Raw genomic sequence first — 12,387 nt, 5'->3', positions numbered from 1 at the left:
AGATGCTACATCTGCAAAAGAAAGGGACATTATGTTAAGAACTGTCCCCAGAATTCGGAAAAATCAGCAAAAATGATTCAACAAGTCAGTATGTCTATGTCCATTCCAGACTCATTTGAAGATGATATAGAATCTCTTCTCCCAGAACAGGATAATTTTACTCTAGAAAGTCTTTTTGGTATTGAGGCGGAATATCCAGATTCCATGGAATCCTCAGAAGAGTGCTCACAAGAATTATCCATCTGAATCAGTAAGTGCTGATTTATAGTTTTTTTAAAAAGTACAATTGAGTTATGACGTTATTTTCTATTATAAAATTATAAAAATTATTATTAAAAATAAAATAAAAATAAAATATTTATTTTTAAATTTTAAAGCAATTGAATAACATAGAATTTAAGATTTAATTAGTAATCTGAAAGAAAAGTGCAAAATCCAAAATTTGGTCCCACAACAGAAATGAGAGGCAAGGAGTAGCCAAATAGGTGAAGCTAACGGCATCAGTAAGCCACACGATTCTCTACTGACATATCTTTTATCTGTTATTTCATTGGACAAATGGCCATATACAAGATCTGATTATCCACTTTTCAGTTTATTATAATTTTAATTCTCTAGTAAGCACAGTCTTTATTATCCATTAGTCATTTTTCATTGGATGTTAAGTGTATGTATAGTTCTGATTGTTTACTTGTACCAGTATTTTAATTTCAAGAAACCCACTTGGAGATTTGAATTGGGTCTGATTCAATTTATCTTACTTTGTATTGCCATGCAGTAAATACATGGATAAGTAATTGGCTTTCAGACTTTTCTTTTTTGGTTTTTCAGAAAGAAATTATTTGGATTGTCCAGAATTTAATCGAATCTGGTTTAATTTAGCTTCTTTTGATGTGTTATCATGCTTTCTTCAGTGCTCCGTTTTTGCTTAATTCTGGTTCTAGAGTTTAAATTTTAAAAAATGAACTTAGAAGAGTTGATCTAGGAGAAAGATAAAAAAAATAGGATGATTAGATTTTTTAATAAGGATTTCTAGTGAGTTTAATTTAGTTTTGTTTATTGTGCTCCTTCCCTTCTTTTTGAATTTTAATCTACACGGATAACTTTTATTTCAAAACTAAAATATATAGGCACAAGAAGGAAGACTATCTTATTTTGTTAAATCTGAGTTTGTTAGTTAACATGTTTTTGTTTGTTTTATGGAATCCTTTAGTTTTGTCACAATTTACTTCTTTTGATCTTTAGAGTTGAAATTTCAAAAAATGCATTTGGAAAATTCATATGGTTCCTTTTACAGATTAACTTAGCTTGTTCAAAATTATTTACTCTTTTTTTTCTCTCTTCCTGTTTTCCTTTTTGGTGATTTCGAAGTTGAGAGATGTCACTTTGTTAAACTTTATTTAATTTATCTGGTTGTTAGGCAGAAAATGGGAGTCTGTTGAAGGATTCCTTTGAGTTCTTATTGAGCTGACACCAAGATGATGCCAATTTGTTCTGCCACCCCAAGTTGTTCTTCTCATTCTCAGGTAAGATTTCACTTCCTTTGTACTGGCTTTGTAATTTAACTTACTTTACTTCTACTGTAACTATTACTTAGTATATATTTTGTGTTATCTTCACTCAAACGGTTTATGATTTTAAATTTATGTTTACTTGAACTTGCTTCTGCATGATTTTCTGAATTCTAGATCAGGTAAATACTTGTTGGTAATTGGCCTAAAGTTGAGAAGATCTTCAAATCTATATTTAGTTTGAGTTTTAAAAAAATAGTAAGTGGCATCTCCTTCATGGAAACTTATTTACATAAATTAGAATGGTGCTTATAATTCACTGCTCGCTTGAAGGCTGTTCAAAATTTGTTAACAACTGGCAAGAGTTTCTGTAATTGTAGCTTGTGGTGAAAAGATCAATTCATTGTCAATATGTATAAAAAGGATTGCTGTCTTTCTTTGCTGTTGACTCTTTTCTACCGGGCTTCTGCATGTGTTAAGGCCCCTTCACCAAGATGTTATGCCAATCAGTAGTCCATGACAATCACTTATCTCTCTAAACCATGCTCCAATTTCATGTTTATGGTGCATATTTGATTCACAAATTTAAAATTACAAATACTGCAGATTTCATTCCATGGAGGTCTGCGACCCTCTTGTCCATTCCGGAATGATTTTGACTCCAGATGTATTATAGAAGACAGAGTTATTTTAGGCTTGCCAAATGGAACTCATCTGCAAAGAATTTCCTTTAAAACCCAAGCTGCAAAATCTTTGTACTCCCATGCTAATGATTGGAGTTCTTCGGTTGGGGAGAAACTGGAACATGCAGAAAGTTATAGCATATCAGGTGCAGAAGAGGGGCTAATGGACTTTACTGGTCAGTCGACTGATAATGCAGATAGTTTAACAAGTGCTGTGGAATCTGATATCATGTCAACTAGTGTTATGACACCAGAAAATCCCAGCACAGTATCTGACTCGGGCAATGATTCATTATCTAGTGTGAACACTAGTTTTGGTGATTTTGTTGATGGGGTTAGGGACTCCTTGAGCACTTCCATGAGTAAAGGAGAAAATGCTTTGCAGAACTCACTAGATGCAATTACATCATCAATAACGTCCATTACAAAAGGTGCTAATGAAACCGTGGATAACGCCTTTAGTAGGGTCTTTTCAGCTGTAGATCAAACTAAAGGACTGACTAACAATAAATTAACTACCTTTTCGAGTGACTTGAAGGAAGCCACAAGTAAAGCAGCAGTCTTTTCTGGTGATGTGTTGAGAGGTACAATTATTGCAGTGGAAAATTCCATAATAAAAGGCGCATCTTTCGTAGTTTATTCTTATGGTTCTGCCAAGGAACTTCTTCCTCCAGAGATAAAGGATGCATTGAATTTATTTGAAGAAAAAACTGTTCAGATATTGAGGCCAATTGGTACATTTTCTCAACAGGTATCCTTAAATGGGCACACATTTTACTTTAATGACCAAATCTTTTAGCTGATGCCATGGCAGTCATCTGTAACCGTTTTCTTCTCCCATCTGGCACATTGCATGAAATTGAAAACATTGACTCTCTCTTTCGTTTTCATCTACCCTTAGTAAGATTTGGACCTAGGATATCATTCGCACATTGTATTTCATTGATACTAGAACTGCTTTTGTCAAAACCATCAGTCAGTCAATGTTTTAGCTAGAGTGAAATTCTAGTTGAAAATCAAGGTAGTTATCGGAAGCATCCACGTCTATGACACAATATTTAATCACTTATGAACATACTGAACGATTTATCTTTCACTAACAGTTGATTTTTTTTTTTTAATCACTGCAAGCAGTTTTACTCTGCCATTGAGGATTTGGAGAGAAATCTTGGCCTGGATCCAAATGATCCAGTTGTTCCATTTTTTCTTTTCCTTGGAACCTCAGCAACCCTTTGGTATGGATATCCTCTTTTTGTGCATAAAATGATTTTCTTTGTTAAATATGTATTAAAGGTGGAACTTATTTTTTTTATCAGATTTGTGCAGGGTTTTTTATCGGTTGTGGGTATATGGTGGTTATTCTGGGGATTTATCTCCTCAATCTACTTTAGAGCTCTTGACAGGGAAGGAAGATGCTGTACTCATTGATGTTCGGCCTGAGGCAAGAGATTGTAAATTTTTCTGGCCATTTATTTTTTCAATCGACTATTTAAAAGTTCCAAGCTCAATCGAGAGACTGAAGTCAATCAAATCCTCATTCTGTATTGATTTTAGTTTTACTTTGAGTGCTTCCTTGTTTAAACTCTCTTATTTAACACCTTTACTGTTAGTTTTATTGATGTCATGTTCAGTTTTCATTTAGTTCACTTTTTTCCCTTGCATTGAAATTTGTTGTTGGTCTTCGCCTTTGTCAAGATTCTGAGAGAGAGAGATGGAATTCCTGATCTTCGGCGAGCAGCTAGGTTTCGCTATGCAAGTGTAAATTTACCAGAGGTTGGTTTACATTTGAATTATTAAATGAACAAGGATCAAACTTTTAGGACAACTATTTTACTACTAAATTTCTAGCCATCTGCTGAACTAGATAAGAAAATTGAGAAGTATACTGGAGTTTGACTCTATATCTCTTAAGAATCATATCTTACAGCTTAACTTCATCTAGGTTGATGAGCCTGTACGAAAATTGTTGAAGGGTGGAAGAGATGTCGACAACAGCTTAATTGCTGCCGTTATTCGCAACTTGAAAGCTGTTAAGGTATATAGCTTTGGGTTTAAAATCATTGTTTTTCTTAATGTCGTTTATTATTTCCAAGCTTTCTGAAACAAGCCAAAAAGCTCTCCCTCGCTGCCCTTCTATTTTACTTTTTTGGGAAGAGGAGAAAGTCTTTGTGATCATCACAACAAACTGTGCTGTGACCAGGCATGAGAAACTGTTTTACTTACAAATACTCTCTTCTTAAAGACTTCTTCTCCCATCTACTCCAACGGTCCAACTGAAATGTGATAAGAAGTTCTAGAAGATTAGGTAATTAGAATGTTCTCATTAAGAATTTTGGTTTTTAATCATCATTTTGTTGGTCGCTTAAGTTCCATGCATGATTTTGATTGGTAAATAATTTGAGACAAATGATCAATTTTTTTTTTGTAGTAAAATGCATGCATAATTTCTAATTTTTCATTTGTGAGTTTTCCTTGTTTGGATCTGGCTTTAGGAATATTGACACTGAATTTCGTTCTTCTAACACTTGTAGGACAGGTCCAAGGTCATAGTTCTGGATGCTGACGGTACTTATTCCAAAGGAATTGCAAGGTCCCTAAGAAAACTTGGGGTTAAGGTAAGTATTCTAACTCAGAATCTCTATTTTCCATTGACATAGCATTTAGATGAGTCTGAAACTAGAAATGGAGAAGCAGCCCTTTTGTATTATGCTTTTTCCTTTAGTTTTCTGATCAGTATTGATGCTTTAGAACCGCAGCATGAGAGTAACTTTGTTATGTTGTTAAAATGACAATAGCTAGTTGTTTATAGACTTGCAACCTAACCTGCTAAAAGAGCTCTAAATATTACTTTGTTTTTAGCAAGGATCACTCAAGATCATTTGTCAAGAAAGAAAAAGAGAAGAAAGAGAAAATGAAACACAGGAAAAGGGGAAGTGACAAGTAGAGTAGGGTGAGAACAATAAATGCCCTGAAGTTAAAGACAGAGAAATGTATCATTCAACCCTCCCTCTTGACATTCCAAAGGATGGGGTTATCTGTACTTTTGGTCCCACTCGTTTAAACCAAATGGAAATATAGAAGTCTGAAGTTTGATCAGTAGTAAAGCAGTCTTAACATCAGTCATGATATTGGGAGCCTAATAGTGTAATTCTATATATGTATCGACAACGTATACAATTAATTAACCTAGCTTATATCTTGACCGTCCTGGCCTAGTTGGGTAAGTAGCAATATCTATGGTACTCAATTCCCATTTCATTTCAGATCAGCAATATCAGTTGCCTCATTGATGGAATGTCTGTCTATCTTGTAAAGCTGAGTGATTGTGCATGTGACTTAGGAGGTGAAAGATTTACATACTTGATATAACATAGTTCATATCAGCTAAAACAGTAAACATTCTGCCTACTGAAGTTCTTAGAACCTGTATGGAAATAATTTTGTCCAACTTCATGTTTTTAAGCTGAAATTGCAAGACAAAGGAGCACATTGCTAATCTTCTTTTTGGATTATTTTGTCCATGATAGAGAGCATACTTGGTTGAGGGTGGCTTCCAGTCTTGGGCGAAACAAAATCTCAGAGTCAAGGAGCTTAAACCTGAGACAGCGCTAACTGTACTGAATGAGGTAGTTACTGCTTTTCTGCTCCATATTCTCTTTAACTTCAAGAAATCTTTAGAAACATACAATTTCATTAGATGGTCATTTATCAGTTTTCAGAGTGTCCTAGAATATGAATACAATCATACATGCTATGTTCTAGTTCCTCCTATTTCATTGTTGCAAATTGCAAGTTCCCAATTGACTTAAAAAATAAGTGTGGTCAGTGAAATCTAGTGGTTATACTTTCTCCATTCACAAGGATGCATCAAATTTATAAAACTGCTGGGTGCTCTAGTGCTTAATATCCGATCATGCTCCAAAATATTTTGCATGGTAATCATTATATACCTTCTTTGTATTGAGAATGCCCGAAAACACATGCACTACATGTGTGCTCAACCCATCATTCTAGATACCTGATCCCCTGTCGACATGGATACTATGTAAACATTGAACAGTATGTAATTATAATGTTGGTTAAAAGACTCAATGAATTTGAACCTCTTCAAGTGCATGCAATCATAGCCATGACAAAGATTTTTTTTTTCTTCTTTTCTTTCCATTCTTAGATAGCATGCATTAGGTATGATTGAACTTATTTAATCAGTTGGTAAAGTTGGGGTTTATCTTTTATCAAATGTACATGTGCTGCTCTTTTAATGCTTTCAATAGAAGTTGGTTCTTGCCTTTCTAGTTCTGAATCTGAGCTCGTCACGATATACTCGTGATAATTTCTGATAATTTCAGGAAGCTGAGGCAATATTAGAAGATATTAGACCTTCTCCGGTGCAAGTCCTTGGGTATAGTGTGGTAAGACTCAGGTTACTTTTACACTGGTTTAGCATTAAGATTAGTTAAAAACATGAGCCATTTACTCTTTCTAGGTTTAGTTCCTCTACTTAAAGTCATCTTAGAAACAATCTCTTTTAGCTGGAGGATGGTCAAATGAGATTATAATCTTCCTACCCTGTAGCATGAACATGAAAGAATTGCAATTTGTTTTTGGGAAGTTCTGTCCATCACAATGAAAAATAAGAAAGGGACAATGTGGATGTTTTTTTTTTCTTTTTTTTTTTTTTTCAAAATTTCGTACAAGTTCTTCTGTATGGTCTGGATATGTCCTTAAATCTATTTTAGTTGTTTCTTTTGGATATATGACATGTGTTCTTTTGAGTGACTAAAAGAAGATGGCTCTTCTCATCTGGTTTTGTTGATATCTCAATCCATCATTGGGATTTTACGTGCTCATCATGCACATCTATTCTGGACCATCCCTCACTTTTAACTGTATTTGCTTCATGGGCAGGGTTCTGTTGCAGCATTGTATGCAATACTAGGTGCGTGTTTTTCTTCCTTTGATTATCGTGTAATTTATGCAAGAATAAAACTGAAATAAATAATTGGTTAATACTTGAACTGAGCTTTGATCATTATGTATCATGCTTGCTCGCCAACTACTTAAGAGCATCTATAGTAATTTTTTATCACTTGCAAATACTTTCTATTAGTAATTACACCTTGGCTTTATCATAGTAGGAGATTATGTTCTGTTTATTTTTTGAAGTCTGGAAATGGTTTGGTGTAATTACAAAAATTGAAAGAAGAATAAATTTAATATCCATCTACTCATGTTAAACAAAAGCAATAGAAATGAAAAGATTTTTTGTGAAGACTGCCATCAAAGCAAAAACTTGTTTGTTGATTAATATTCTCTAGAAATTTGGAAGAAGAATGAATATCATTGTGCATCTACTCATGTTAAAAAGATGCAGTAGAAATGGAGAAGTTGATCTTTTGTAGAGAATGCCATCAAAGCAAAAACTGTTGTATTTTCTGTAGAACCAAATTTTGAACTGGAAAATAATTTTCCCTCTACAGTTGAGCTGTTTTCAAATGTTTACCAGCACATTAGATAAATACAGTGAGAAACAAATACTCCGAATTGTGGCTAGGCTCATCTAATATCTGATTTCTTGCATGCCTAGAACATAAAAACGTGCCTGAGTGAAAAGAATTGGCAGTTTGTTGGCCAAGGATGAATTCAGGAGTCATTTTCTTCTTGATTTTTCTTTTTTATATAGGGTGTTGGTGGAAAATTTTAGATCTTATGGAATTTTTAGTTGTTTTGTCAGAGCTGAGATGATGATACACTTGATTAAGCAGCATAACTTGGCTCAAAATATGATTAGTTGACATCTAATACTTGGTTGAGAAGGTCTACACCTGCATGGCTTAACTTGTCAATAATATTGTCAGAAGCCAATTATTCTTGGTTGGATATTTATTTTTTGATTTTCCTTTTCTGGCTTTAGTTTTCCTATCTACAAAATGATTTTCCAAATCTTCCAAGTTTTTCCAGTGTTTCATTTTAATGGAGTCAGCTTTCTTCCATCTAAGCATCTATATATGTTTTAATTTCAGAGTGGGAGAAGACATTACAATTTATTGGTGTGCTCGGCCTCGCACAGGTATATGCTCTTCTCTGGTTGTAGTTTCAATTTTCCAAACTGCTTATGCTGTTTTCATTTGTGTGCGTATTTGTGAGTAGGCTTGATTCTCTTTATTATTATATGTCAAAGTTCATTTGTCCTGATCATGAATACTGGTCATTAGCTGTAAGAAGATCCATGTTCTAGGGGATGAGGTATCGTGATAATAATTCACGGATCCATTCTATTCCCAAAAATAGTTTATTAAGACAATTATATTTAATTGTCATTTATCTTCATATTCCTGGTTCAGTTCCGATGCTGGATGCTGTGTCTAATGTATACCATATTGAAAGAATAATTTATGATACAGTAAATTAATTTATAATGATGCCTATGTTTTCTAATTCTTGGCATTATACTTTACCAGAGTATTTATCGGCGGGTTGTGTCATATGAGGGCCCTGAAGATTTTAGGCAAGACGTCAGGTAAACCTACTCCACATGTTTCTTTATACTGCCATGTGCAGACATGATTAAGTAATCCATGGATCTCATATCCTTGCTCACAAAATGCAGTTTGAAATTGATAGGAGATGATTATCTTTCATACGAAAAGAAGCTTATTTTTGGACCAATTTTTAACTCTCATTTTTGCACCAAAAATATTGCTCCAGAGCTTATATTTATTGACCTTATCTTTTTCTCTCTCCTTCATTTTATGTTAGAATTGCACAAATGCCCATGTTTCTCTCCTCAATTAGCTCTAATAGTACGATAGTAGAGGAAAAGATTTAACCCTGCCTGAATTTTTGTCTCACTATTGTTAGTAGCACTACTGATAAAAGAGTGGCGATAGCCTATCTAGCTATTAATTAAGAATTAGTCTTCCGGATTATTTTGCTGCATAGGCAGTATAATTAATGTTGATAATCAAAGAAAACTGTGGGGTAAAAAATTAAAAGACAGGATATATGATCCTTTTCTCTATCAGAATGGGATTGAAACATCATTTAATAGTTGATCATACTATTGCTGATAGTCAAATATGACTTCATGGAGATACAGATATTTGATTAATCCATTTCAGCTAGTGAAATTGGAAAATGGATAGACAAGTTTGTAACTTCACTGTCATCACATATCCGTAGGATAGAAAATGGATCTGGATCAGTCTGTTTGTAACTTCACATGTCATTGGCATGTATATGAGAAACAGTTTAAGACAAATTTTATGAATTGTCTATGTTCTCTCTCCTTTGTAACCATGGAACAGAAAAGGATAAAAGAGTTAGAAGATTTTAATGGTGCACACCTTGTCTATTATATTTTTGAATGATGCAACAGGCATAACAATGTGTTCATGGCATGCGAATCTCATGTGTCACATTGACATTCAAATGCATTAATCGTCAAAGACATTAGTGAATTTTGAAGTTTATATAATCTTTTCAGCATTATGATCAATTTCTACTTTTATGTATTTATGTATCTATTTATTATGTATAGGTTGTTGCTTGCTCCTGTAAGAATTGGAGCTCAGGCAATTTCATGGGCTGCCGGAAAATTAGAGACCAATGGCATTGGACTCCCTACATCACCTTCATCTTCAGATGTTCAAAACCGGGTTCTGCAAGCTGCTGCAAAGCATGAATCTCAACCATCTGATACTGAAGGAGTCCAGAATCCATCTTCTGAACCAGTTGCTCCAATAAATGAGAATGTAGATTTTTCAGAAGCATAGGTGTTTGAAATGTATTGAAGTATCAACTAATCTTTACAATGTAGAAAGCGTAATAAACATCCGACTGCCAGTCAGTGACTGGCCTCCTTGAAAATGATTTTTGTACATTATATGAGATCAATCAAGCAAGTTTGAAAAAGAAGCAGTAACAAGAAAAGACAAGTCGATCACCCATAATAGGTGTCCTTTAGATAATTCCAGCCTACCAGGGCATGTAATAGTTGTCTCAAGTTCATACAGATTAGAAATAAAATACATACTGGTATGAACTAGAGCAAGACACATATGGAGTTCATTCAAATAACCTAAAATATTATAGCTATGAACATAGTGAGTGCTTTCCATGCTTAGAAGAGTTCATTTCAGAAGAAAGACTTTCATGGTAGTTTCACCTACTGCCATCAATTTAAACAAATACACAACATGTGCAGAACTTTTTGCAAGTGATGGAGCTACTCCAAGTTATGCATCGCCTATCACAGGATCAGCAGGACGTCTGTCACCTGGTCCGTTTTTGTGTCCCATTACCACCATTGGTGGTGGGGATAGTAAACCTGCATTGAGAAGTATGCGCCGCACGGGGTCTGAAGGCTGAGCACCAACTGATAACCAATAACTGCAGTTCAGAAAACAAAGGAAAGAATCACTAAACAAGAACAGAACATATTTATTTGATAACGCTCTTGGCGATCATTAAAAAGCTTTGTGGATAATATCTATGGATTTATCAGTTTTCTGTTTCTTTAGCATAACTTAGTACAGAAAGTTTACCACCACTGCCAAACAATTTAGATTCTCTTTAAGGTGCTAAGCAGCAAAAGTAAATCAAAAGTGTATGTGAAACCAGAAAAGACGATTTTCTTTGATTCCAAGCCATCCTCCAAGAATGAGGCTTTAAGACACAAATACTAACTACAGAGAAGATGGCAAATAATACAGAGAGAAGCATTGCATTCCTTAATTACTCCAAAAGACCAGTGTTTCCATCAAATGATCATTCTTATCCCTTGCAACAACTGCCCCAACAAGCAAAAAAGAAATGGACAAGGGGAGAACAGAGAATAGCCAAAAGCATCAATTGTTTGTTACACACAAATACTTGACATATAGGGTTCAATTTTTTGAAGGAAGAAAGAAATATAGAAAAAGATCAGCAAGCAAATCAATTATCTCCAAGTGAAGCATAAAAAGGAATTGCAAATTATGATTAAACTGAAGTAGAACAGCTTACTTCACTCTGTCGAATTTAAGCCCAATTCGCTTGTCATCATCTTTACCTGTTAAAAGTATGGAAGAGAAAAGAAAAATAAAAGAACAGTCTTAACAAGAAGCTTGAAATTATCAGACGAGCAACTAGTGAATTTTTAAAAAGAACACACACTTGCGCACAATCAAACTATACAAAATTCTACATAAATTCCATTTGATATACTTTTCATATGTTTGCAAATTGAGTTTCACTGGCACTAGATGAGTTAGTTCTTGATTTCTCCATTCTATGAAACCAAAACCCCTACCAGCCTAACAAAATAATTATCAGGTAGAACATATAAGAGGATCACCAAAGAAACAACTAAATATCAGTTTTTACCAACAGAAGAAACGGAACCCATTAACCTTGAGTCTCCTAATTTCTATACTTTTTTTCTCACATATTCTAGAAAGCAAAAGGATGATAATGAAAAAGAAAACTATACCAGCCAAGGGATCATAGAAACCAAGGACTTGAAGAAGCTTGCCATCCCTAGGGGACTTGCTATCAGCAGCAATGATCCTATAAAATGGTCTGTTTTTGCATCCACATCTCTCTAATCTGATCTTCACTGCCATTTTCCTTTTCCTCTCTTGAGGGTTTTGGGTTCTTGGTTTTTAGTCTTTGGTTGCTTCCTCAAAAACTAAGAGATAAAAACTTCTCTTTTTGTCCTAAAGCTTTTGCTAAGTTTATAATAAGTCCAGAAAGATTTTCTTTTGTGCAATCGAGACCCTATACAGCTTATTGGTTTGAAAACTTTAATAGTTTCCCCCTTTCCCCGAAAGAGTTCAATAGTTTTTCAATTTCATATAAAAATATATAAATTTGGTTTAATATAAATAACTAATACTTTTCTACTAAATTTTATGTTAAATTTTAATTTTAACGATTTTTCTTTAGTTATTTTTTATATTCATTTTTCTTAAATATTAATTTATAATTTAAGAAAAATAATTCTATATTATTATTTATTCTTCTAACTAAAATCAGATCCTGTAAGATTATTTTGAAATATGGTATATCTAACGTATCGAATATATATAACATCTTAAATTATTTTAACTATCTAGGAAAGTCATAATTTAGTAAAATTAAAGTTCCTCTTCACATTTTGAAAATGTTAGATGAAGTCTAAATATAAACAATAGTTGGTGAGCTTAGTAGAA

General features: G+C 33.8%; 2 protein-coding genes across 6 annotated transcripts; one reads left to right on the top strand and one right to left on the bottom strand.

The window, feature by feature from the left end:
- Positions 1-484: 484 nt before the first annotated feature.
- Positions 485-10,108, top strand: LOC8286369. Of its 5 annotated transcripts, none has more exons than XM_048374448.1 (14): positions 485-617; positions 1,421-1,526; positions 2,118-2,945; positions 3,329-3,429; positions 3,521-3,635; positions 3,890-3,967; positions 4,137-4,229; positions 4,726-4,809; positions 5,722-5,820; positions 6,544-6,606; positions 7,103-7,133; positions 8,218-8,264; positions 8,656-8,714; positions 9,735-10,108. In XM_048374448.1, the coding sequence occupies exons 2-14, from the start codon at positions 1,479-1,481 to the stop codon at positions 9,967-9,969; spliced, it is 1,881 nt and encodes a 626-aa protein (XP_048230405.1). In that variant the 5' UTR covers positions 485-617; positions 1,421-1,478; the 3' UTR covers positions 9,970-10,108. The 5 variants fall into 5 exon arrangements, with proteins under 5 accessions (XP_048230405.1, XP_048230417.1, XP_048230410.1 ...); XM_048374460.1 differs by lacking the exon at positions 485-617 and adding an exon at positions 638-667; XM_048374453.1 differs by lacking the exon at positions 485-617 and adding an exon at positions 667-793.
- Positions 10,109-10,115: 7 nt separating this feature from the next.
- LOC8286370 (30S ribosomal protein S16-2, chloroplastic/mitochondrial) lies at positions 10,116-11,865 on the bottom strand. The gene is made up of 3 exons (XM_002524818.3): positions 11,667-11,865; positions 11,201-11,246; positions 10,116-10,585 (listed from the first exon to the last, which is right to left on the bottom strand). The coding sequence occupies exons 1-3, from the start codon at positions 11,797-11,799 to the stop codon at positions 10,432-10,434; spliced, it is 333 nt and encodes a 110-aa protein (XP_002524864.1). The 5' UTR covers positions 11,800-11,865; the 3' UTR covers positions 10,116-10,431.
- Between the last annotated feature and the right edge of the window lie 522 nt (positions 11,866-12,387).

This window comes from Ricinus communis, chromosome 1, assembly GCF_019578655.1.
Source record: "Ricinus communis isolate WT05 ecotype wild-type chromosome 1, ASM1957865v1, whole genome shotgun sequence".
Classification (NCBI taxonomy): domain Eukaryota; kingdom Viridiplantae; phylum Streptophyta; class Magnoliopsida; order Malpighiales; family Euphorbiaceae; genus Ricinus; species Ricinus communis.
This window is presented reverse-complemented; position numbering and strand designations above follow the sequence as displayed.

Bases quoted from the DNA above. Each gene is read 5' to 3' on its own strand.
- LOC8286369 (XM_048374448.1), top strand. From the start codon at position 1,479: ATGATGCCAATTTGTTCTGCCACCCCAAGTTGTTCTTCTCATTCTCAG. The intron at 5,821-6,543 runs GTAGTTACTGCT...TGATAATTTCAG, and splicing joins CGCTAACTGTACTGAATGAG to GAAGCTGAGGCAATATTAGA. The intron at 8,715-9,734 runs GTAAACCTACTC...TATTATGTATAG, and splicing joins GATTTTAGGCAAGACGTCAG to GTTGTTGCTTGCTCCTGTAA.
- LOC8286370 (XM_002524818.3), bottom strand. From the start codon at position 11,799: ATGGCAGTGAAGATCAGATTAGAGAGATGTGGATGCAAAAACAGACCA. The intron at 11,247-11,666 runs GTATAGTTTTCT...TACTTTTAACAG, and splicing joins TTTCTATGATCCCTTGGCTG to GTAAAGATGATGACAAGCGA. The intron at 10,586-11,200 runs GTAAGCTGTTCT...TCTGAACTGCAG, and splicing joins CTTAAATTCGACAGAGTGAA to TTATTGGTTATCAGTTGGTG.